Source organism: Crocuta crocuta, unplaced genomic scaffold (assembly GCF_008692635.1).
Source record: "Crocuta crocuta isolate KB4526 unplaced genomic scaffold, BGI_CrCroc_1.0 scaffold518, whole genome shotgun sequence".
NCBI classification, from domain to species: domain Eukaryota; kingdom Metazoa; phylum Chordata; class Mammalia; order Carnivora; family Hyaenidae; genus Crocuta; species Crocuta crocuta.
The window spans coordinates 2720894-2747563 of record NW_027530514.1 but is presented as its reverse complement, the minus strand read 5'-3'; the positions used below and the strand labels follow the sequence as shown (position 1 = coordinate 2747563).

Here is a 26670-nt window from a genome sequence, read left to right as displayed (position 1 = left end):
CCAGCGCGGCCGCGAGGAGGGAGGCGGCGCCGCGCAGCCCGCGAGGCACTGCAGGGTCCCGACGAAGTTTGTTGGCCCGGAACCAAGCGCGCCGCGGCCGCCGGACACGCTCGTTCATTCTGAGCAGGCGGGCGTGTAAGCGAAACCTGCCCCTTGAAGGGTGAGGGAGGGAAGGAGGGAGCAGGCGGGTCGGCGGGGGGCTGGCCAGGTTGCGGGAGCCCCAGAGGCTAGGAGAGGTGGGGAAAGGGAGAGGGACAGGGTACCAGAACTCATTGACAGCGGGCTGGGGATCAAAAAGAGAACCCAGAACCTCGAGAAAGCGCAGTTTTAATGGAACCATCAGGAATGGCAGCAGTGAGCGATGATGAGCCCCAGCTTGAGGTTGAGGAGCGCAAGGGTGAAGGAAAGAGCGGTGCTGCCTCCTTCCATCCACAATTCCAAGACCGCTTGGAGGAGAAGTCTGAGGAGAAACAAGGTGGCAGGATGGTTGGGACGCTCAGGACGGTTTTATATCTGCTTCATAATGAAGGGGATGAAATAAAACCACTCCAACATCTCTCCTTACCCCCACCCAACAAAAAATGAGAGAGCAATGGCACTTATTATTCTCAATCCTAACCAAGCAGCACTGCCATTTTTAAAGAGATTAAAAACAAACAAACAACAAAACACCCCCCCCCCCAACACTTTATCAAATATGTAGTCTTCGCATCTCCTTGCTGGTGTGTGAGGAGAGAGCTGTAGTAGGACGGTAAGTAGAGATTTTTGGTATGTGCCTGCCAAGGAGAAACTGAGATGTTTAGTTGTTCAAATGGTGCAAAACGTACCTAAAAATCTCTTCCTGAGGGGGGTTGACAGGGTTCTTTGGGAATATATCTTCAGGACAGAAAAGAAGGTGATCCCCCGGGATGGAAAATTTAATTCGGTCTCTAGGGGATAGAAAATGGAGAAAGTGACTGGGAGGTGCTTCCACGAGGTTTTGTCCGGCCTGATCTCTCAAACTGGTAAGGAATCTGAGTGGGGTTTCCTGGGAAAGGAGGGAGGAGGCCTCTGTGGTGATAGAGCAGCGGAGTGAGCCTGAACCTGATGTGAAAAGGCCAGAGAAAGCAAAAAGGTGAAAGAAAAGCATATGTGATTATTATCACAGTTGGGACGTTATCTCTGTATCAGAATCATTGTCGTCCAAGGAAATCATCTAAAACAGATGGAAGCCCATGGTATTCTCCAGAAATGGGAAATTTCCATCTACTTTATGGTCCTTCTGTTTAATCTCTCTTGCTGAAATCATAGTTCATTTTTTGCAGCGGGCAGAAACACCCAATGGGTACAGACAATGGATGGTTTTAGAAGCAAGAGAAGATATAGAGATAGAAACCATAGTTGTAGGGCTAATTGGCATCATAAATACAAATTCAAGTGGAAAATGAAAAATTAGTAAGAATACAAACTAGCAGAGCTAGAGAGAGATGCTAATCAATAACCTGGAAAGGATATTGGAAAAAAAAAAAAAAGAATGAATGGGATTGGGGTGGATTATTCAGGGCAGGCTGCTTTAAGGTCATATATCTTAAAGAGGCAGAGAATAAAGAGGCATAACAGAAGAGAGCACGAGAGAGGGCATTCCAGCCACAAGGAATGGTATGTGTGAAGGCTTAGAGGTGGGAGCGAGCAGTCATGTGCCCAGTAAGACAGAATCCAAGCTGGGATGAAACCGGAGATGGGGAGAGCAAATAGCCTTTGCCAGGGAGAGACTGGAAAGAAGAAGCTGAAAGGCAAGGGGCTCTTTGGGGCATTATTTTGTAGGCCAGTAGCGAGATAATCAGGTGAGGAAGTTACATATTGACTTTGGAAATTGATAGAAAGATGGCGAATGCGAGAGTGGAATACTAGGATATATGTGAAGCCCAAAGGGTCTCTGATGCATCTTTGTGAGAAATCAAAAGGAATCATGAGATTGTAAGATTATTAGATCATAAAGCACTTCAAATGGAAAAATTAGGAAAGCTTGATAGATAAGGAAATATATATGCTAATTTGAAATTTTAAATGGCATTGGATCGTTGATATAGCTATATCTGTGGAAACAGAGCTAAAGAATTGATATCCAAAAAAATGTAGGTCAATCATAATGGTAGAAGTTGAGAATGGTATCAGAAAAGTTGATAGAGACAATGACATTCTGAATGACATTCTTCTCTGAAGAAGTGTATCAATTAACCAAACAAGTTGTTGAGGAAGAAGAGAATGAGTTAAGCATGTTTAAAGGGAACCTGAGTTTGGTGGCCCTCTGGGAAGTAGGTGCTAGTTTTGAAGTGTCAGGAAAAAGAACATAGAACTTTGAGAAGATGTGATAGAGTTGATCAGCTTTAGAAGATTATAAACATTAAGAACCAGGAAATATATTTTCTGTGAAGGAAGAGAAATTCAGTAGTATGTTTTGTGAGTCTCATTAAAAAACTGCGTTATGTTCACTGAGCTTTCTTATCAGTTTTTTTACCTGTCTCTGTAATTCTCCACCTCTTATCTTTCAGTAAATGTTGAGTTCATATCTGTATATATTACTTAACAGATTGAACCTTTAATATGTCTGATTTTGGAAACATACTGCCTTAGACTGTATTCTTCCTACAAATTGATCGAGTACCTACTAAATGCCAGTGTTAAATCATTTAATGTTTGAACAAAACACAAATGATAAGATACTTTTTTCCTATAAGATATTCAGTATAGGGAGGGACAAATGTACACAAGCTATTAAAGTGCAGTATAGACCATGCTGAAGCAGAGGTGGGGACTGAGTTCTATTAGATTGCAAGGCAGTGAATAAATGAACTCTGTGATGATTCCTGCAGACTTCATAGAGGAGATGGTATTTGAATTGCATGTGGAAGATATAGTAAATGATCACCAGTTGCAAAGAATTGGAAGGGCATACCAACAGCCATGTGTAGGAGCCTGGCACATTTGGGGGAATTGTGAAGGGTTTGATGGAGTGGAGTTTGTTTAGAAGGAGGTAACTGGCCATGAGACTGGTCAGGTCAGTTGAGGACACCACTAGTGGTGAGAGAGCCTTGAGTGGTTCCCTTAGGAATGGCCGATGAAAAAGCACCAGGAGACTTGAAAAAAGCAGAGCACTAAAGTGATTAGATCTGTTATAGAAATAGAATTCCTGAGCAGTAAACAGATAGAATCAAGGGGAATGAGACTGAAGGAGAGGAATCTAGTTAGTAGTCTCCTACTTTTTACAGATGAGAAATGGTAAGGATATGAAGTAAATCAGTTTTTGTGAGAATGAAGAAGTTGGTATGGATTCAAAGGAACTTCTTAAAAGTAGATTTGATAGACTTGATAGAGATTTGATATGAGAGGGGTAAAGAAAGTATTAAACAGGATTTTGAAATGTTTAACTTCGGTTATTAAGTTAAATATAAATCTAGTCCTAAAATGTTGAGATTTTTTTTGGGTCCTGTTATTGGCTTGGAATTTAATTCTATAGGCATGTCTTGAAAAGACATTTTTCTCTAATAGTTGATAGATTCTGCTGTAGCTTCACTAAAGATAGATTCTAAAGACTGGTAGAAGAACAGATGTGTTTACACCTGTTGTTTTTGCTTATTTACAAGGTCTGTGACTTCATAACACTATGGCCAGATTTTCTTGGAGTTATGTACAGGCATATTGGAGGGTAGTCAAGAGGTTTGATTTAAGAATGCCTACTCACCCAGCATTACTTTTTGTAATGCTCTAAAAAAGTGGATTTAGTCATTTAACAAATCAAACTTACTTTTTTGAAAGTTGAAATGTGGTGTTGCTCATTTAACAGCCTACATAAAGTGAATCAGTACTCTTTTCTATTTTCTCCGTTTTCTTCTTTCACTTGTCTTTTCCATGTTATTTTCTATTTCTGTCTTAACTCTAACACTCTGACTCTTTACCTAATACCAAATTTCAGAGATGCAGAATGAGCATTATAAAATGATTCATGTTCTGTAGGCTGATTTGGTTTGGTTTACTCAAAGGCTTGTGCTGAGAAGCCCCTGACCGTCTTATCCAGCAAGCCTACTTTTTCATTGTCCTATGTACTCTGCTTTCCTTTATTTCCTAGTGTCTGTCTCTCAAAGATAATGTGTATGTTTGTTTATTATTGGTCTCCCTTACCAGAGTGACACCAAGGACTTCCCCTATTTAGCTCACTGCTATATCCCCAGTGACTCCTGTATCTCCCATGGCACATAGTAGGAACCTCATTGTATGGATGGAATGAAAGATTAAGGTTTTCCACTGTACTCTATCTGTGCTCTATCTGTGCTCTCTGTACATGAGTCTAGATTGATAAGGAATTTTTTAAAATCCATGTCTGGGGGCACCTGGGTGACTTAGTCAATTGAGTGTCCAACTTCAGCTCAGGTCATGATCTCACAGTTCAGGAGTTTGAGCTCCCCACATCGGGCTCACTGCTGTCAGCACAGAACTCATTTTGGATCCTCTGTCCCCTTCTCTGTGCCACTGCCTCCGTTGCATTCTCTCAAAAATATGTAAACATTAAAAAAAATCCATGTCCTAATTAAAATATTTTCAGTTTGGAAGTTGCCTTATAGGTTTTTAAGAGCTGGATAATGGAAATTTAAGGGACAGTGACTTTCCTTTTTAAATTGTCTTATCCCAAACCATATCCAAAACTATTCCAGTTGGGCAAGGATGGTGAGAATAAGGGGTTAGAAGTTGAGGTCATAACCAGACCTTCAGTCAGTCTTTATCTCTTTGTTGTCATGGTATTGAGAAATAGGTTATAGATAGGGCCATCTGGATGATCTTAGAGGGTTCATCAGCTCCAGCACTGTTGTCTGCTCAAGACTGGCAGTACTGGGAATACTCAGTTATACCTTTGGTACTTTGTAGTGCTGGGAAAGAACTACAGTCTGGATCTAGCTAGCATCTTTTTTTTTTTTTTTAAGTTTATTTATTTATTTTGAAAGAGAGACAGAGAAAACAAGCACGGCAGGGGTAAAAGGAGAAGGAAAGAGAATCCCAAGCTGGCTCCATACCACCAGTGTGGAGCCCGATGAGGGGCTTGAACTCACATACTATGAGATCATGACCTGAGCTGAAACCAAGAGTTGGTCATTCGGCCAACTGAGCCACCCAGACACCCCCAGAATCAGGCTAGCATCTGGAAAAAGAATAGCTGAATATTTAAAGGAAGTATATAGGGATGTTGTAGGTCTATCCCACATCCTGATAGTAAACATCATGGTGCAACAGCACTGGCTACTTAGTCAAGAAGAGCTGGACTTGAGTCTCAGGTCTTCCTTATGAGCTTTAATGTTTCATACCTGTAGAATGAGGACCTGATACTTGTCTTCTGTACCACCTTTAGGCCCAGGAAACAAGGTTCCTGCTCTGGGCCTTACATTTTGGAAGGCTCTTATGTGGCCTTGCTCTGGATGTGCTTCTGCTCTCAGGGTTAGCAGTCCACAGGTGTAAGGGGACCTATCCACACAAAGCTCAAGCTGCTGGATGAGGCTTTGGGCACCCAGGATCCTGAAATTCCCTGATCAAAGGGCCCTTCGTCCTCTTATAAGACCTGGTAGACCTCTTCCTTGGGTTCATTCCTGGGTCTTCAGGGGAAGACCAAGTCACTGGTGGGAACACTCCCTAGGCCCAAGCAGGTATCAAGGAGTGACTGCTTGTAGGTGTTATTGACAGAGCTTAGAGTTATTGATATATTCCCATACGTGTGGGTGATGCTCCTCATGGTGTAGACCAAGCCAGGAATGGAAAAAAAAACGAGAGAAGAGCATTGGTCCAGCCCAGAGTCTAGTTTATCCCTTGTAGCCTACTGTATTCAATTCTAAAGTTGACTTGGGCTTTCAAGTCTTTGTGAAATACTTTGTGTATACTTGCCAAGATAAAAGGGTAAAAGATATTTCTTCTTAGTCTTATTAGCTTTATTTTTAACTTTCATACATTCACACATATGATATATGGATCTCTTATCCTATAATGTGCTGGTGTTAAGGCAAGACATGCCTGCCTCTCAAAAAAAAAAAAAAAACACACATAAAAGAAATTCTGCTTCAGAAAATAAGAGCATGTGTAACCAATATTCCCCACGTTCTTCTTAAAATGTATCATGAGATATCTTTGTACAAGTTTTGAAAAAAGTGATTTGAAGGCCTTTAGTAAACTCAACAGCCACATATATTATTCCGAGGCTCTTCATTGGTCAGTCCATTGGGAAAGCATTGAAGGTCTGTGTTAACATTTAAATCTTGCCTAGGAAAAGCAACGCATTAAATTGTGACAACACTGGCCTAAGCCAGTTTGATATGTTTATCAAACAATCTAGATGGTCATCTAGCTGAGGAGACAAAATAGAAAATGGGGAAATTTTGATGATGGAGGATGTTGTGGACTTCAAAGCCCAGAATTGAGAATTCCTGGAAGGTGCTGGAGTTGGGTCCAGAATAGCAATTAGCAGCCTGAGAACAGTGGGCTTTGGGGCCAGTGAGAAGGATCTGGTGGAGAGGTCCAGAAAGACCCCGAGGGAGGTTTTTTCCACCCTGCCACTGCCTGAAGCAGAGGTTAAGGATCTGGAAAAATGTGTTTTGTTTTTTTTAACATATACAGGATTTATTTTGAGACCTTTATCAGGTTTTTTTTTTTTTCTTCCAAATGTTCCTAGTGGAGTGGGGTACATCTGTATTTAATCAGGATCAAAACAATAGAAATCTCCACTAGTAAACATGTTTTAAAATGTGCAAAGAGATGTACACCTGAAACTACTAGAACACAGTATGTTAACTATACTGGAATTAAAATAAAAAGCTTAAACAGAGAAAAATTAAGGATAAATGTGCAAATAGATATTATGTTCATCGTAATGATCCTTGAAATATTATAAGATCTTGAAGTGTCTGATGAATTATAAAAGATTGAATTATCATCACTGCAGATTCAAAGATAAGTATGTTTTACTATATCTCAAGATATGGAAATTGGCAGTCTCTTACTTATTTTAATTCAAAGAATATTTATTGAGCCCCTGCTTTTACAGATACTTGTTAGCTGCTGAGGATAAGGTGATGGACAAAATGAACCTAGTCTCTGCCTTCAAGGGAGAGTGGAGTTGTGTGGGGGCAATAAACATATGTCCACAGACAAAATAGTCCGAGCTAGAGAATAATGGGGTGAGGACACTTACCTGTCAGGTAAGAGCTCTATCACACAGTAACATTTACTTTGAGAGTAACATTTACTTTGAGAGGTGTAGGATGAACCGGACCCAGTGTGATCCAGGTTGAGGAAACAGCATGCACAAAAGTCCTGAGGTTGGAAAGAGCATGGGAATTTGAGGAATAGGACACCAGTGAAGAGGACAGTACCAAATAAAGCTGGAGAGGAGAGTAGGAGCTAAATTACTCAGGACTTCTAGGCCATAGAAAGGCTTTTGGATTACAGGTGAAGTACAATGGGAAGCCATTAAAGGGTTAAAGCAGAGGCGTGATGTGATTCAATTTTTATTTTAAGAAAATCTCTCCTGTGTTATGTAGTGAGTGAATTTGGTCAGAAGCTGATAGCAGATTTGAAGGAAAATGAGTTAGGAAGTTGTTGAGGAATCTAGACCAGGGTAACCTGAACTAGGATTATGACAGAGGAATGGAGAGCAGTGAATAGGTTTGAGATAGGAATAGGGTAATACTGAGAAGACTTGCTGATTAGATGTGGGAGATAGAGAAGACAGAAGCATCAGTGTGATGCTTGAGTTCCTGGTTTGAGCATTTATTGATTGGCACTTAATTGAGACTGGGAAGAGCATGAGAGGAATAAGTTGTGGTTAAGAATCAAGCATTTGGGGCACCAGGGTGGCTCAGTCGGTTGAACATCCGACTTTGGCTCAGGTCATAATCTCACAATTCGTGGGTTCAGGGCCCATGTCAGGCTCTGTGCTGACAGCCAGCTCAGAGCCTGGAGCCTGCTCAGAGCCTGTTTTGTATCTCCCTCTCTCTCTGACTCTCCCCTGCTCACGCTGTCTCTCTCTCTCTTTCTCTCTCTCTCTCTCTCAGAAATAAATAAAACATTAAAAGAATTTAAAAAAATAATCAAGCATTTAACTTGGACACATTAAATTATAGGTTTCTTGTGCACCATCTAAGAGGAAATATAGACTAGGCAGCTGGCTATACTATCTAATGTTCAGAGAAGATTGGATTGGGGATATAAATTCTAAATTCATCTGACAGGTACTGCTTAAAGCCAAGAAATGGTGAGATTACCTAAAGAGACATTATAAAGAGAGGGTAAGGAGGGCCCACAGATCCCAGGATTAAGAAATCAGGTAAAGATCTGAGAAGGGATTTAGAGAGAAATCCCAGAGTGTGATGTCTGGGATAAACAATGAGAATGAAGATTTCAAGAAGGGAGTGGTCATCTATAGGAAGTACCACCAAGATTTGAATTAAATGGGAGCCCAAAGGATTCTTCTCTAAAATTCTTGCTGAACTTGGTGAAAGGCATTTCAATAGAAGATGGAATGACAATGGGTATATAGCTCTCTGGTTCTTTGTTGCTTTAGGAGAGACTAAAGCTTCAATGAACATAGATTTCGAGGATGCTTTGACACTTTCCCATTGTTGGAATATCATTATCAACCTCAGGCTGAGGAGATAACTAAATTTTTACCAATTAATTAATTAATTTATGAGAAAGAGTGCACATTTGCGTAAGCGGAGGAGGGGCCCAGAGAGAGGGAGAGAGAGAAGCTGAAGCAGGCTCCCCGCTCAGGCCTTGATCATGACCTGAGCTGAAATCAAGAGTCAGACGCTTAACTAACTGAGCCATCCAGGCACCCCAAATTTTTACTTATTGTTATTTATAATACGTAGAGCAAACAATTATAATAGCAGATAATTTATATGAAGACTTAATATGTTCAAGGACCTCTACTATACTTTTCCCAGTTGTTAGATAACTTATTTTTAGTGTTATTATCAGTTTTCAGGTAAATAAATGAAGGCTTAGTGAAATTACATAACTTGTTCATAAGTGGCAAAGCCCAAACATGAAGCCATGTTTTAATCTCTATACTACACTGCTAATTTATCAACTAATAGAAGTCACTTAGGAAAAATGTCTATTCTGATCCTTATCCCATTTTTTAAATCATATTTTTTTTTTTTGGTGTTGACTTGTGTAACTTCTTTATATATTTTGGATATTAACTCCTTATCAGATATATCATTTCAAATATCTTCTCCCTTTCAGTAGGTTGCCTTTTTGTTTTGTTGATGTTCTCCTCTACTGTACTAAAAGTTTCTGGACCATTACACATCTGTGTTCAAGAGAGATTTGCCAGTAATTTTCTCTTTCTTATAATATCATTGTCGAGTGTAGTGTAATGATTTTGCTGACTTAATGATTTACCTGTGTTCTTGTTTTCTACTCTCTGAAAATATTTTTAAATGAAAGGTCAGTGGTAATTCCTGCTTAAATATTTGGTAAAATTTTCTGATTTAATCCATCTGTACCTTAAGATTATTTTCATGGTAATTTTTTATTGAATATTTAATGACTATAATAGTGTAAAATTTCCTTTTTTTCTTGTCTATGTTTTAGTAATTGAAATCCTTTTAAGTAATAGAAAATGTCTAGAAGATTAAAAAAAATCATGGTTAAAAATGAAACAATCAAGGATCTCTGATAATTTAATATTTTTGAGTTCATTTACTTGAAATAAATTTAATTGCTTTAACAGTTACTAACTGAAATAATAGTTACGATAAGTTTGCAAAGTCATATGAGGATTAAGACTATATCTAGATGAAAGAGCTCAAAAGAAATAAGGCATAAAACCAGCTGTTTGATATTTAGAACCATACATACAATTTTAGTATTGCAATTACTACTTTTAGCTATTCATCCAGAAATATCTAAAATCTTGAATTAATTTTGAAGTGCTGATCTTAGAGTATTTGGCATATGCAGAATACTAAAAATGATGGCTTTAGTTTTTTTCTAGAAAGTGTACTGACAACATTTAGACATTGGTGTGATGAATTCTTTTATTTTTGACTCTTGAGTACAATTTGAATGATGGCAAATAAATGATTCAATATTATTTGCATTTTTAGAAGTCTTAGAATAGCTATTCTAATAATACTGCAATTGTTAAAAATATGGAGTCATTATATTTTTACTTACAGTTTTTTATGTTACTTATTTTACTATAAAATTAGTTTACATAATATTTAAATTTTCCATTATAGAGATTCTGTTTACTAAATAATTTACTGTAATACCTATAAAGTAGTAGTTTATATTTGGAAAAACAAATGATGTTAATGTTAATGTTAAATGTGATGCCAGTAGTGGCTTAGGTGAGGCAGGCATTATATACATCCATTTTTCTCTTTAAACATAAGGAAAGATTGCTTTTACATGGTATGAATAGTAATCACTCCAGTAGCAGTGATTATTCCTCCCAGTAACAACATAGTTGTGTTTATAGAAAATATAATATCAGTTAAGACAAAATATGTAACAATAATATTCAGAAGAGAAAATAGAATTGTGAATAATAAGATTATATTCTAAAAATAGAAATCCATTGTAGATGACACCAAAAGAACAGGTGACAAGAACAATAGGTAAATTGGACGACATAAAAGTAAACTTCTTTGTAGCAAAGGAAACAATCAAGAGAGTGAAGAAGTAACCCACAAAAAGAAGGAAAATATTTGCAAATCATATGTCTGAAAAGGGACCAATATCTAGAATATATAAAGAACTCCTACAACTCAACAACAGAAAAACAGATTATAAAATGGGGAAAGATTTAAATAGGCATTTCTTCAAAGAATATATGCAAATGGATAATAAGCATATGAAAAGATCTTCAACATCACTAATCCTTAGGGAAATGAAAATAAAAAACACAATGAGATACCATTTCACACACATTAGGATGGTTGCTATTAAAAAAAATAATGTTGATGAGGGTATAGAGAATTTGGAACTGCTGTGTATTGTTTGTGGGAATACAAATGGTGCAGCTGCTATGGCAAATAGTATGTTGGTTCCTCAGAAGATTAAAAACAGAATTATCCTATGATCCAGGAATTCCATTTCTGGGTATGTACCAAAAAGAATTAAAACAGGGACTTGGACAGGTATTTGTACATTCATGTTCATAGTAGCATTATTCACATTAGTTGAAAGGCAGGAGCAGCCCACGTTCCATCAGTGGATGAATGGATAAACAAAACATGGTATATACATACAGTGCAATATTATTCAGCTTTAAAAAAGGTAGAAAATCCTGGGGTCTCCTGGGTGGCTGTCTGTTAACCATTGGACTCTTGATATCAGCTCAGGTAATGATCCCGCTATTGTGGGATCTAGTCTTTGTTGGCTCCAAGCTGAGCAGAGCCTGCTTAGGATTCTCTCTCTCCCCCCTAACCCCTCTCAAAATAAATAAATAAACTTAAAAAAAATAAAAAGGAAGGAAATTCTGACACCTGGTTCAACATGAATGAGCTTTAAGGACATTATGCTAAGTGAAATGAAGTCACCAAGGGATAAATACTGTATGAATCCACTTATATGAGGTACCCAGAGTAGTCAAATTCATAGGGTCAAAAAGTAGAGTGGTGGTTTCCAGGGGTTGGGGTAGGGAGAAATGGGGAATTAATGTTCAGTAGTTATAGAGTCTCAGTTTTGCAAGACGAAAAGTTATGGATGATAGAAATGATTATGCAATAATATGAAGGTACTTAATACCACTTGAAAGTGATGAAGATTTTGGATTTTATGTTAGGTGTATTTTACCAGGATTTAGAAATACACACACACACACACACACACACACACACACAAAGATACATATATGTGTGTGTCTGTGTGTGTATGTGTGTGTATATATATTAGTGTGTGTATATATTTAGAAGTATATATATATGTTTCTAAATATGTATATGAGAAAATCATTTTGAGTGGTATAGCTTTAAAAAGAATAGAAAATTTGGGGTGCCTCAAATTCTGGGTGGCTCAGTTGGTTAACTGTCTGACTTCAGCTCAGGTCATGATCTCACGGTTCGTGGGTTCAAGCCCTGCGGTGGACCCTGTGCTGACAGCTAGCTCAGAGCCTGGAGCCTGTCTTCAGATTCTGTGTCTCCCTCTCTCTGACCCTCACCTGCTCATGCTGTCTCTCTCTCTCTCTCAAAAATAAATAAAACATTAAATAATTTTAAAAAGAAAAAAGAAGAGAAAATTTAAGTTATAAGAAGCTGTGTGAACATTGATAATTAGGAACAATTCTGAAAATATTTTTAGAGCTTTTTCATACACATTAAGGTATGTATTGATAAATTATGTATAACTACATATAATCATACCTAATTATATTATTCTATGTAATGTAAAAATCTAGTGCGTTCTCTTTGGTGATGAGGATTTTCTAGAGATGATGATGAAAGGGACTGTAAGCTCAATTCCAGTATTTTATTTTGTTGCAGACCTGCGGCCACTTGTTCACATGGTTTCGAGGCACAATGAGGCACGCTGGCTCTTGGAAACTTTGGCTCTGGGTGGCAATGCTTCTGCTTCCTGCTTCCACTTCCGTGACCGTCAGGGACAAGTCAGGTATCCAGGCCATCTCTTTTGTCCAGTCACCAAATGTTATTTATAATCTTCAAGTTATTTTTAAAAATCATCAAAATAAATTGTTGGGGTTAAGGAGGCCATAGATTAAATCTACTAGTACAAAATAAATAATTCATTCTTTTTCCCACTGACTTATAATGTTGCACATTGAGAATGTCTAAAATCACCTAGGTTTCCCATATGCATATTATATTATATTATGTCTAAATAGCCTTTCCTTTCTCTCATTGATTTTTACAAATATAAATATATGTATGGGCTTCTCTGTTTGTATTTGTCTCCTTTTTCCCTTTGTCACAAGTTAGGAGTACTTAAGTCTGTCACTAATTAGTGTTAACCAGGGAGATGTCTAATCTTAATTAGAGAAAAGTGAAAAATAGAATAGGAGATATAAAAGGCAATTTAGTTTAAGTAAGTTTTACAGTATCTCAGATGAAACGTACAAAGATGAACAGTTGTTAGAGCACTTTTTGCACTAAATAGATAATGTTTATTTACAGTTACTTAATTACCAACTTTATAAATATTTCCAAAGGGCTTGAGGGCAGTTTGAAACATTTACTCTCATCTCTGATTTTTAAAAATGATTATGTACCTAATTTGGAAAAATTTTCTTGAACTTTGAGTATGTGTAAATTACTGATTTAAATATATTCCTAGGTCAAATTAGACACACTCTTTGCTAGTCAAAGAGAAATGTCCCACTCTCCTGTGCAAAGGATCACATATGATGTATTCTGATCATGGTCACATATGATGATGTAATCTGAAACTGTGAGTCTTATTGTGCCTCTTCTTTTGAATATATCTTTAATAAGACTTGCTAAACAGGTAAAAAGACACTCTAGTAGAGACATTTGAGTTTGAAACACACATAAAATAAAAACTACCTAAGATATAACAAGTCTTAGTCTCTCAGTGTTATGGAAGTCTTTGTGATTTTTATATTAATTTGGCAGGAAGTACATTTCCTAATAATCCACATGAAGGTTTGAATATTCTACCACTGTATCAATGAAATCCTGAGGCTGTCATACTTTTTGGGGGGAAAACACTTTCTTTCCTCGGTAAGAAATGAATCAGAAGTGACTTATGGCAAAAGAAAGTCCATAGGACCAGGGGAGTTCATTCTAATAATGTTGCTACTCCTAATTTCTTTATGTTCCCTCCTTTTTAAAAAAATTTACATGCAACTTAGTTAGCATATAGTGCAATAATGATTTCAGGAGTAGATTCCAGTGATTCATCGCCTACATACAACACCTAGTGCTCATCTCAACAAGTGCCTTCCTTAATACCCCTTGCCTATTTAGCCCATCCCTTAACCCACAACCCCTCCAGCAACCTTCACTTTGTTCTTTGTATTTGAGTCTCTTTCTTAAAAATTTTTTTTTATGTTTTATTTATTTCTGAGAGAGAGTGAGACTGTGAGCAAGGGAGGGTCAGAGAGAGAGGGAGACACAGAATCCAAAGCAGGCTCCAGGCTCTGAGCTGTCAGCACAGAGCCCGACACGGGGCTCGAACCCACGAACCGTGAGATCATGACCTGAGCTGAAGTCAGACACTTAACCGACTGGGCCACCCAGGCGCCCCTGTATTTGAGTCTCTTATGTTTTGTTCCCCTGTTTTTATATTATTTTTGCTTCCCTTTTCTTATGTTCATTTGTTTTGTATCTTAAATTTCACATGTGAGTGAGGTCATATGATCTTTGTCTTTCTCTGATTAATTTTGCTTAACACAATACACTCTAGGTCTATCCATATTATTGCTAATGGCAAGATTCCATTCTTTTTGATTGCTGAGTAATATTCCATTGTATACACACACACACACACACACACACACACACACACACACATCTTCTTTATTCACTCATTTGGGCTCCTTCCATACTTTGGCTATTGTTGATAGTGCTGCAATCAATATTAGTGTTTACACTGGAGTGCATGTGACCCTTTGAAATAGCACTCCTGTAACGTTTGGATAAATACCTGGTAGTGAAATTGCTGAGTCGCAGAGTAGTTCTATTTTTAATTTTTTGAGGAACCTCCATACTGTTTTCCAGAGTGGCTGTACCAGTTTGTATTCCTACTGGCAGTGCAAAAGGGTTCCTCTTTCTCTGCATCCTCACCAACATCTGTCATTGCCTGAGTTGTTAATTTTAGTCATTTTGTATGTCCCCTCCTTTTAAGAAGCATTAGTAGGTAATGTGATTTGCAACTTAAAAGGAGAGGATAGGACTTTTTTGGTTAGAAAGGAAAATGAGGGGCACCTGGGTGAGTAGTCGGTTAGGCGTCCGACTTCAGCTCAGGCCATGATCTCATGGTTTGTGAGTTTGAGCCTTGCATCAGGCTCTGTGCTGACAGCTCAGAGCCTGGAGCCTGCTTTGGATTCTGTATCTCCCTCTCTGCCCCTCCCATGCTCGTGTGCGCGTGCGCTCTCTCTTTCTCCTCTCTCTCAAAAATAAATAAACATAAAAAAAATTTTAAAGAAAGGAAAATGAATTTTTGGTTGAGATGGACACAGTTTTTAGGGACATGCTAGTGCATAATAAATACTCTTTACACTAGTAACGATTTGAAGAATCTACAATAAATGGATTTCCTATTTAGGTTTGAGCAAGAATCATCTGGGGTATTGACTCCTAAATCCCATTCTGAGATTGCCATTATGCAGAACCGGCTGGGGTGGGATTCAGCAATTAATAACTTTAACAAACTCCCCAGGTGAATCTAGTATGATATATCTAAGGAAAACACTTGTAGAAACCCTTACCTTTGGGACAGTTAACTGACATTTTTGTCTTTTTTCTTTTTCTTTCTTAGCTGGTTATCTTGGATCTTACCTACTAGATTCTTCTCATTTTATTTTATTTTTTGTTATTTTTGCCTTTAGTAACTTTTTTAACTTAAAAAATTGTAGAAGAAAGACAACATATCCACCCTCTTAAGAAATATCTAAGTGTATAATTTGGTGTTATTAATTATAGGCACAATGTTGTGCAGCAGATCTCTAGAACTTAATCATTTTGCACTACTGAAACTTCCCCAGTTTGGGATTCCCCTGAATGTTTTGCTTTTACAGCTTTGGTATTGCATTTCTTTTTCTTTTTTTTTAATGTTTATTTATTTTTGAGAGAGACAGAGAGAGAGAGAGTGCACACAAGCAGGGATTAGAGCAGAGAGAGAGGGAGACACGGAATCTGAAGCAGGCTTAGGTTCTGAGCTGTCAGCACAGAGTCCATTTCAGGGCTTGAACTCACAAACCGAGAGATCATGACCTGATCTGAAGTTGGATGCTTAACTGACTGAACCACCCAAATGCCTCATGGTATTGCAATTCTTTAATCAGGTTCTATTGGATGTAGGACTACTGAAATGCATATATTCTGGACCAATTAACTTTACCAAATTGATCTTTCTGAAAGATTTTCTTAAGGAGTGTGAATTCAAAATTAATCTGAACTCTAAACAAGATCCAGATAACATGAAGCACTGAGAGAAATTAATACATACAAAAATTAAGAGTTGATTTTTATCAGGTTGTTTAATAGAAGGTGCTCCTGAAGCAACACATGCTGAACATGCCATGGCAATTGCTTAACTTCAGGTATCACTTGCATTAACTGAAAATGTCTGCACAGCACTGTCATAAGGATTATTGAAGAATATGACACGCTGGGCATGGCCTGACAGGGGCCTCTTTTTGTGTCTTGTGTCTCTGATTCACAGTGCAAGGTTCCCTTTTTAGTTTCCTCATGTGCAGACCTGTGCGTGTGGTCACTAACCATTTACCGGAGGGAAGTGATTACATCTAAAAATAAAATATAACAAATCTGAGGGAGAGGCTAGGGTTTCAACTCTGGAGTCTATGAAGTTGTCAACAGTCTACTGTTAAACCTAAATATACGAAGGATAAATTGAATCTTTTAATTGCTTTATTTTAACTCTCTAGTATGTTTAATGATACTTGGAATATTGTTCTATTGAGATAGAATTCAAGAGTAATATGGAAAGGTTCAATACAACTTGAATTTTAAAATCATGAAGCCATTAAGAATTCAGTTACTTCTTGTTCTTTTTTATCAGTTTTAATATTACATTGAGATTATGAGTTGAGGCATATTTATATATTTTCATATTGCAGATAAGTAATTTGAATGTGACAGTTTCAGTTCAGTTGTCAAAAGAGGATCATATTAAAGAAAAGAGAATCATATAAAAAATATACGTTGTATAGATCTTAAAACTTACATTAATCAGTTCCTTAAATTTTATGCTGTCATAGAAGTTTATGTATCAAATAATTAAAGGTTCTTCTTTTTCTTCTACTTTCCTAAATCTGGTCTAAGGCCAGGTACTGAGTTATCATAAAAAGTAAACAGAAAATCAGAATAAGGAAAAGCAGCAAAAAGCATCCCCCAAAACAAAAGAAAACAAAAAACAAACCAGGCTTGATAAAAGGAGAGATGATAGAATGTCATTTCTTTTACTTACTGGAAAACTTCATGTTGAGTATCTAGATGGAATTGATTATAAACTTGGGCCCTAGACCATACACGTGTATCTTTTAAAACTATTTAGGAAAAACTGCTATTCTGAAATTTGGCTTTTATTAATTGAAACACACTGCACTCTTAAACTCAAGAGTAGAAAGTATGCTATCATATGGAGAGTTTTATTTTGAGTTTTTAAGAATTCCTTATGTTCAATATGGTTCCAATAACTCACAGATATACTTTGTAACTCCTAAGTTTTTAAAGTGGAGGAAAGTTTCACAATTATAAATAAGGATTATAGCTCCTACCCAGGTATTCTTTTGAGGAAAAGCTTTGTTTTTTTTTTTTTTTTTTTANGAGAGAGAGAGAGAGACAGCGTGAGAAGGGGAGGGTCAGAGAGAGAGGGAGTCACAGACTGAAACAGGCTCCAGGCTCTGAGCTGGCAGTCAGCACAGAGCCCGTCGCGGGGCTCGAACCCACGAACCGCGAGATCATGACCTAAGCGAAAGTCGGACGCTTAACCGACTAAGCCACCCAGGCGCCCCAGAACAGCTTTGTTTTAAAAGCAACAACAACAACAACAAACCCACAAGAAGCTATAAAGATTTTGTGCTCTTTGTGACTTTTCTGTTAAAATAGCTGTGTTCTCCTTTCTTTTTCTTGTTTGGTCACTTTTCCGTATTATTTTTGTTATATTCTGGTCCAACAATCTTTACCTATATTTGTTGACCAGCGTTTTTTCCCCAACCTGGGACACTCTCTAATCCTTTATCAGAGGTGTTGTCAAGGTAGGAAATGTACAGGGAGCCTGAGGACCACCCATAACAATAAAATAAAAAGGACTGCAACCCTCTCTCCCCCCGCAGTACAATAGGAAGTCTGTTTTAGCCTCTTGTTAGAAAAAGTGTGAAACACCTAAAGGTTCTTCTTTGCTCTTTTTATGAAAAGAAAACAAACCAATTCTCTCTCTCTGGTAAATTGCTACTTTTCACCTTCCTGAAAAGTAGCTCTAATCTTGAGCCAAATGCTGTGTTATAGGTTTTGTTACTAACAGTAAAGAAAACAATTTTCCTTAATGCATGTTAGAAGAATGATAAATAGAACACCTATGCAACTAGACAGATTTTAATTGTGATTTTACAGATAACAATAGCTCCATAATGTATTGAATGTGTACTTCTGAAGATATGAGTAAATAGGAAAAATAAAGCAGGAAAAGTGGATGGGAGAGAATGAAATGTTGCCATTTCTCAGGAGGCAGCCCTTTCCCATCTTCTCAACTCATTCCATGTATAATCTCATTCTGTCCTCATGGCTTTAAATGTGATTTATATTCAATCATTCCTAAATTTACTTGACACACTGGACCTCTGTTTTTAGTTACCTGCCTGTGTTTCTTACTATCTATCAATAACTTAACAATTTGAATTTCTTATTAGCACCTCCAACTTAACATTTCTTTTTTAAGTTCATTTATTTATGTGAGAGAGAGAGAGAAAGAATGTGGACAGGCAGGGGAGGAGGGAGGAGAGAGAGACAGAGGGGGAGAGAGAGAGAGAGACAGAGAGAGAGAGAGAGAGAGAGACTGACTCCCAACCAGGCTCCATGCTGATAGTACAGAGTTTGAACTCATGAACTTCAAGATCATGAGCTGAGCCAAAATCAAGTGTCAGATGCCCCCAGTTTAACATTTCTAACTCCTCTCTTCCTCCACAGATTAATTTATTTCTTGACAAATCTTTTCTTCCTCTAGTGGAATTCATTTATAGAAACCTAAACTTTTACCCAGACATCTAAGTAAACCAACTCTCCTTCCTCCCTGTATTCACTCCTTTATCATGTCATGTTGAGTCTTGCATCTCAATTCCTTCCCTTTTTTTCCATCTTCACTGTCACCTCTTTGATCCAAGCTACCATCATACCTGGCCTCACTGAGTATTAGCATGTGAGTAGGTTTGCCAGATAAAATATAGGGCACCCTGTTAAGTCTGAAGTTCAGATAGATAATGAATTTTTTTTAGTATATGTTCCAAATATTGCATGGAGCATACTTATACTAAAAATACCTTTGTTATTTATCTGACATTCAAATTTAATGGTCATTCTGTTTTGTTTTCCTTCTATATTTTGCAATCTTACATGATCTGAAGAGAGGAGAGGTTGTTCAATATGTATAGGGTAGGCAGGAAAGGCTGCCATCATGAAGGGACACTTAAGCAGAGACATAAGGTTTGTGAGAGACTGAGGTATGTGAACACCTGGAAAGCAGCATATACCAAGGTCCCAAGGCAGGAGCATGTTTGAGATGTGGCAGAAATAAGAAAGACCAGGAGACTATAATCAGGTGAGTGAGGAGGAGAAGGTGAGGGCACATTTACTACTGAGAAATGGATCTGTGCTCTGTATGTTACCAAAATCTGATTTCTAACTATGCGAGATCAAAGGCTAGACCTTGGGCTCCAGTAAATTCACCAAATACTGCCCCGTAGGAACTCTTGGGAGCTGGCCGACCCTTGCCCTAGAGGACTTGTATCAGAAATGTGAACAAGGAGGCTTCTGAACGTATATCTTTGAGTAACATGCTTCCCTAATGACTTCTATAATTGACAGTTAAGTGAATATTGTGATATTATACCCTCAATGCATTGTTATTTAAATACAAATGTGTGGAAATGTGTGCTTTAGCAAAGTTAAAATATAAATTATATTTCCACTAGACAAATTATATATTTTCTTTCTTTGCCATCAGTAAGGCAGTATATAAAGAGTGTGATATTAAGAATCCTCAACACAATGTAAAGAGTGTAGTGGAACGTATTTATATTTATCTTTCATGATGCCTCCAATGTTGACTGTTCTTTTAGTCTTTGTAGTGCATAAGTAATAACCTCACCTCCTGGCTTTTCCCAAAGGCCAGAGGCCTCTGTGGCACAGAGAGTGACTGTTCTGTTTTCAGTATAAGCATCAGCAACACAAATATTTTAGGTATTAAATCAGCTGAAAAAAAAGAAAAATTAAAAGAAAGGATTTTCACCGGTCTAGGCTTCTTAGTTGTTTGAGAGGATAAAGAAGTAATTCAACATGCCTTCAGTGAATAGTAAGAAAACAAAAAGTGAAAAAGCAGGAACTAAACATGTCTTCAGTGCATTCTATGTTAAACTGAAGATTTTTGTATGAATGAGTATAGAAAATAAATACGAGAACAATGATAGGAAATATATGTGTCAAAAAACATGTGAATTAATCTCAACTAGAATACTTAGCAATATAATAAAAGGCTCAGCCAGCAGGTAGGAACACAGTATAAGGATTAGGAGGTTAAGGGAACAAAGGATTTTTTAAAAGCACCCTTGAAACTGAAAGCTTGAACAAAATGCGTTTCTACTAAAGAATGGAGCATTATAGATACTCTTACTTTGTTTAGAATGTGGTTTTAAGAAGCAGTGTTCAATATAGAGAAAAAGAAGTTGTCCAACTTCTTAGAAAAGAACCTATTTCTTATAGCAAATGGTTTTATTTAAACTTTGCCATTGACTCACTAGATTATCTGGGACAAAATTGTCTAACTTCTCATGAATTTGTTCTTAGGTCCCCAGGATTCAAATTTTTAGAGAGAGAGAGAAGAGTAAAATCTTTTTTAAAATTATGTATTTTTTGGTACATAATCAAGATAAAATCTAGATAATCTACCCATAACAGACCTAGATATGGGTATCCTTCCAACCCTGTGAGCTACCCAGGTCCTTTAAGCCAGGTCAGGAGGAAAGTGGGTCTGATAAGCACTAACAATATCTTAGCATAAATTTGTCAAAAACTTTTGCAGTTGCTTTTCAAAAGATCTGTCGATTAAGGGTCCCCAAGTAGTGCATGTTTTGGGGTGAAATTTTAGTAGTAATTACTTTTGGAACACTCCAGAGAGCCTTTACAGTGTCACTGCTGCAATAATTTTCTCCTCTGTCTGCCTGTTGGGATGATATTTGGATCTTATAAGTTGTTCTTTAAGTTACATGCAAATTCACTCAAAAAGTGTGCTTTACTTTATTTTAAAATATATGTGTCAATATTTATAGAAAATAATACAGCCAACTTGTGATAGCCACATCCACTGCTTTGGCATTTGTATGCAATGGATCCCTAAGACTCATGCATTCAGATGATGGTACCTTGAATCTGACCCCCAAATAATTAACATTTAGTTTTCCTTTGTTTTGTTCATGTTTTCACAATAAAGCACGTAGTCCAAATATATGAAGCTATATTTGATTTTCATAAACTTAAGATTATAGTGGAGAATTACTTTCATGAATATTGCTGGAAATGTTGAATTACATTCATTTCAAAGTGACAGGTTTATTACTTTGACATCATCATATGTTCGTTAGGTCTTTGGAAGAATTTAAGACAGACATGTACTGTTTCCAAGTTGGTGGTAGGCCAGCAGACTCCTTAAGATGAAAGTGTCATAGTACAAACTCCCTTTCTGCTATCTAGAGATTTGTTTTGTCAATCATCTGTTGGGCTTTCCCTATATACATTGTGGAGAACTTAAAGTTAATCTTATTTATTACAGTCATATAGTCACTCAAAGTCATTATGAAAATTTGATTAGAATTCCAGTTTTGTTTTATTTTGCAAGAATCATTTTTAGCTTATTTTCTTAGAGACACACTGTTTTCCTCATGTTGATGAGGTACCACACACAGAGAAAAATCTTAGATGCACAGTGCGGTGAATATTTATATATACATTTATACATCTGTGTAACTGCCACTCAGACCAAATTATAGAACATTTCCAGAATTCCAGAAGGCTCTTCTCCATCTCCTTTCAGGTGATATTCCACCAAGGTAACCAGTTCTCTGATGTAGATTAGTTGTACAATCTTTCGAACTTCATATAAATGAGATTATACAGCCTGTATTCTTTTAGGAATGGTATTCTTTTTAGTTAATAATGTATCTGTGAGATGCATTCAAGTTGTTGCATGTGTCAGAAGTTTATTCTTTTTTTATTACTGTACAATTTTTCATGGTGTATACCACAATTTATTCATTTGTTCCCTTGTCAGTGAACATTTAGATTGTTTTCATTTTTATCTTATTATGAGTAATGCTACAAATGAATATTCTCTTTTTAGAGAGATATTTACACTCATCTTTTGTGCTCATTTTTCTTGGGCCACTGAATTTCCAAGTCATAGTGTTCATGTGTATTTAGCTTTAGTGAACACTTCCAGTTTTCTAAACTGGTTGCATTGATTTCCACTCTCACAAACAATGTGGGGGAGCCCTTTTACTCCACATTCTCATCAAAACTTGGTGCTGTCAGTTATTTAACTTTTAGCCATTTAGTTGTATGTCATTGTGGTCCTACTTTGCATTACTAGATTACAGATGTTATTGAGCACCTTCTCACATGTAGATTGGGAACTTGGATCTTCACTTTTGTGAAGTGCTTAGATTTTTTTGTGCATTCTCAAAATAGGGTTTTTAGCCTTTTTCTTCTTGATTTGTGACAGTTCTTGTTTATTATGGTTATGATATGTTAATGGATATACACATTGCAGTAGTCTGTGGCTCCTTTTGACTCTTTTAATGTTGTCCTTTGATTAATAAGTATTTTAATTTTAATGAATTCCAGTTTGTCAATCTTTTCTAATTGGTGCTTTTGGTGTCCCTTTAAGAAATCTTTACTACTCCAAGTTCATGAAGATCTTATGTCTTTCTGTTGCCCTTTATTATTTTACATTTCACATTTAGGTCTAATATCTCTAATTTCTCTGCATGGTATGAGGTAAGGATCAAGGTCTAGTTTTTCTATATGGAAATCCAGTTGACCCAGAAACATTTATTGGAAAAACAATCCTTTTCCCACTGAATTACACTGGCACCCTTGTGGTAAATAAGAAGACCACATGTGCATGGGTCTATTTTGGACTCTGTTATTTCCTTGATCTCTTTATATGTGTCCCAATGCCACATTATAAAAATTTCTGGTGTGTGATAGTGAAAGTTCTCCAGATTGTTTTTCATTTCATTGTCTTAACTATTCTAGTTTTCTTGCAGTTCCATACAAATTTGAGAATCAGCTTATCAGTTTCATACACACACACATACATTCATACCCATACACACTCACACAATCCTTTGGTATTATGCTGAGTCTAGAGTTAAAACTGAGAATTCAGATCTTAGCAATATTGAATCTACCAGTGTAAATACTTGATTTAACCCTTGAGTTATTTATGGAGCACCTGGTTGCCTCAGTCGGTTAAGTGTCTGACTTCAGCTCAGGTCATGATCTCATGGTTCATGGGTTCCAGCCCCGCGTCAGACTCTGTGCTGACAGCTAGCTCAGAGCCTGAAGCCTGTTTCAGATTATGTGTCTCCCTCTCTCTCTGACTCTCCCCTGCTCACGCTGTCTCTCTCTCTCTCAGAAATAAATAAAACATTAAAAACAATTTTTTAAAAAATCCTTCAGTTATTTAGGACTTAAATCTCCCTCAGCAATATTCTCTAGCTTTCGGTGCAGATCTTGAGGAGGTGCTTTGTTTTTGTAAAAATGACGATGAATTCAGATAAAAAAATTGGTAATGTTTACAAAATATCCAATTTTAATGTCATTTCAGAACTGCAACCATGTTAAGATCTTTGAGATAGGAATTTCCAAAGTAGCGAAGTAATCTCTAAGATTATTCAGTACTACAATTTCACGTGTCTGTATTGCAACTTTTAAATCTGATTAAGTGACAGCACTATTTAGAATCTGATTCATTTTTTTAGTTAAATATATTTAGAAGATGTTCTGTCACCACCCCTGAAATCCATGATACATTTGTTAAATGATGGGCTGAGGAGCTGAGCAGTTGAACTTGAGATTTGGTACTTTCCACTTTCCAGAGATCAAGCGATCAATTTAGTTTTGAACAGTTTATCTCCCTCTCTGTATTAAAAACTTTGAGATCATTAAAATCAACCATAATTTTAGACCTGAAGAATTAAGAATGTTGTGTGATACCATAAGAGTTAACTGATTATTTTTAGAATATCTGTCCATTTAGATAGTTACCTTGACATATTCTAAAATTTGTTGCAGTTTTGCCAGAATTGACTATAACCTTCATAGACTGTAGCCTGAATTAGATTTAAGCATATCCCAGACAACAAAAAGTTAATGCATGCAAATACATTACTGTATGAAGGTGTTGTGGTAGTATTGAATATATGCATTCACTGTAAGTAGAGACTAATTTTATCTTTTTTTAACTTTCATTAGATATGTTAGCACATAATTAATACTTTCTCAATGATTTTATGCAATTTTTGAACGTATAGACCACTTTTGTATGGCAGACATCTTTGCTTCATAATTTTATTGTGATAACTTCCATCTGTGTTGCTGCTTTAGTCAGTTCAAGCTGCTCTAAGAATGACCTAGGCTGGGTGGCTTAAAGAATAGACATTAATTTCCTACAGTTCTGGAGGCTGAGAAACTTGAGGTCAGGGTTCCAACATGGCCAGATGCTGGTGAAGGCCCTCTTCCTGGTTTCCTTATATGGTGGAGAGAGAGGAGAATCTTCTGTATCTCCATACTCTTCTAAGGATGCCAGCCTCATCATGAGAGCTCCACTTGTATCACCTCATCCAAACCTAATTACCTCCTAAAGGCTCCACCTCCAAATACTATCACATTGGGGATCAAAGCTTCAACATATGCATTTTGGGGGGATGCATTCAGTCCATAGCAGCCCCCTTGTCTAGAGTTTAGTAACACCTGACAAGAAAACTTGATTCAAATTTGTGTTAAAATACAGTAGCAGTTTATTTGTTTTAATATTAGAATATATTTTGAATATGAACTTTTAATGATGTTAAAGCGATAATTTCCTAATGTCCAAAATGTATAGCAACAATTAGAAAGTTAGAGTAATAGTAGCGTTAGTAGTGGTAATGATAGCTAACACAAGCATTCACTCTGTACCAGGCACATGTAACTCTCACAAACTCCTCACAAATACTCTGATGTGGGTAATATTCTTATCCTCAATCTATAGAAATTTAACAAAATTGGTTATTATTTTCATTTTAAGTTTCAAGTTGTATTGTCTGATTCAAACATATTTTTTAAGAAATTGATAAAAAATGCAGTGCAAATCTTCATTTTTTTAAACATAGAAAAACGGTGTCCTGTACTGAGAACAGAGGGACAGCAGTTTCCACAGGAGAACAGAGATAAACTTGAAGTTTCAGGTAAGCATTATAATCCTTTGCAAAAAAGCACTTTGTGTAATTTTTGTGTAGAATTATCAGCACATGATTCTTTGATACTATAATTTAGGTTGATAACATCAGTATAAGAAATTAAAAAGGAAGATAAATGATGTAGAAAAAAAAGAGCAGAGTATTGTATTAACTAATAACAACTCAGCTTCTTGGAGAAAAATAGTTATAGAAGCTGTATCCATTGTAGAAATCTTAAAAAAAGAAAAGAAGATTTATTAAAAAAAGATCTCACTACCCAAATATAATGGTGATTCCTATTTTTGTATAACATTCCTATCTTCCTTTCTCTGTCTTCCTTTCCTCTCTCTCCTTAACTCGTTCCCTCCCTCTCTCTAACACACATACATAATCATAATACATATTTTGAATTTGAAATCAAAGTATTATATATATTCTAAGGCATTTTTTAAAAAAAAACAAGGCTGCTTAAACTTCAATTAAATCGCTGTAATTTTTTTAGTTAATTAATTTTCTGTCATTAGACATCAGAATTGCTACAATGAGCTGCTCTGATTACTTTCTTAAGATAATTCCTAAGTCGGGGCGCCTGGGTGGCTTAGTCGGTTGGGCGTCCGACTTTCGCTTGGGTCATGATCTCACGGTTCGTGGGTTCGAGCCCCGCGTCGGGCTCTGTGCTGACTGCCAGCTCAGAACCTGGAGCCTGTTTCAGACTGTGACTCCCTCTCTCTCTCTGACCCTCCCCTGCTCATGCTGTCTCTCTCTCTCTCCTAGAAATAAATAAAACATTTAAAAAAAAAAAAAAGATAATTCCTAAGTCAAAGAAAATTAGTGTTTGATTCTTTTGCAACATATTTTATCCTCCTGTATCCTAAAAGGAGAAAAATGAAATCAAATTTTTTGAGACCAAACAACAGGGTTTTATTTGAAATAAATCAGTCTATAGATAAGGGTGACAAAAAAATCCTGTTTAAAAATCAGTATCTCTGTGAGTTGCCTAAATTTAATAAAACTGCTTGATTAAATCATATGTTACATTTTATAGGTTTTGACCTAGGAGAGAGCTTTTCTCTGAGACGTACGTTTTGTGAAGGTGATAAAACCTGTTTCAAATTGGGAAGTGCATTTCTTATTAGAGATACCATGTAAGTAAAATAATTTTTCTTTACATTTTGATAATACTACATAAACTATTTTCTAAGAAAATTTCAAATAATTTGTTTAAAAGATGAAAATAAATCTTCTCAGTGGTGTCATACTCTCTTGAATGC

General features: G+C 36.7%; 1 protein-coding gene across 1 annotated transcript in view; it reads left to right on the top strand.

The window, feature by feature from the left end:
* Positions 1–12515: 12515 nt before the first annotated feature.
* Positions 12516–26670, top strand: part of COL19A1 (collagen type XIX alpha 1 chain) — a 313880-nt gene continuing 299725 nt past the window's right edge. Inside the window, exons 1-3 of the mRNA XM_077767252.1 lie at positions 12516–12639; positions 25334–25408; positions 26445–26544. Of these exons, the coding sequence (XP_077623378.1) occupies positions 12549–12639; positions 25334–25408; positions 26445–26544 (266 nt within the window). The 5' untranslated portion in view covers positions 12516–12548. The remainder of the gene's footprint in view (positions 12640–25333; positions 25409–26444; positions 26545–26670) is intronic.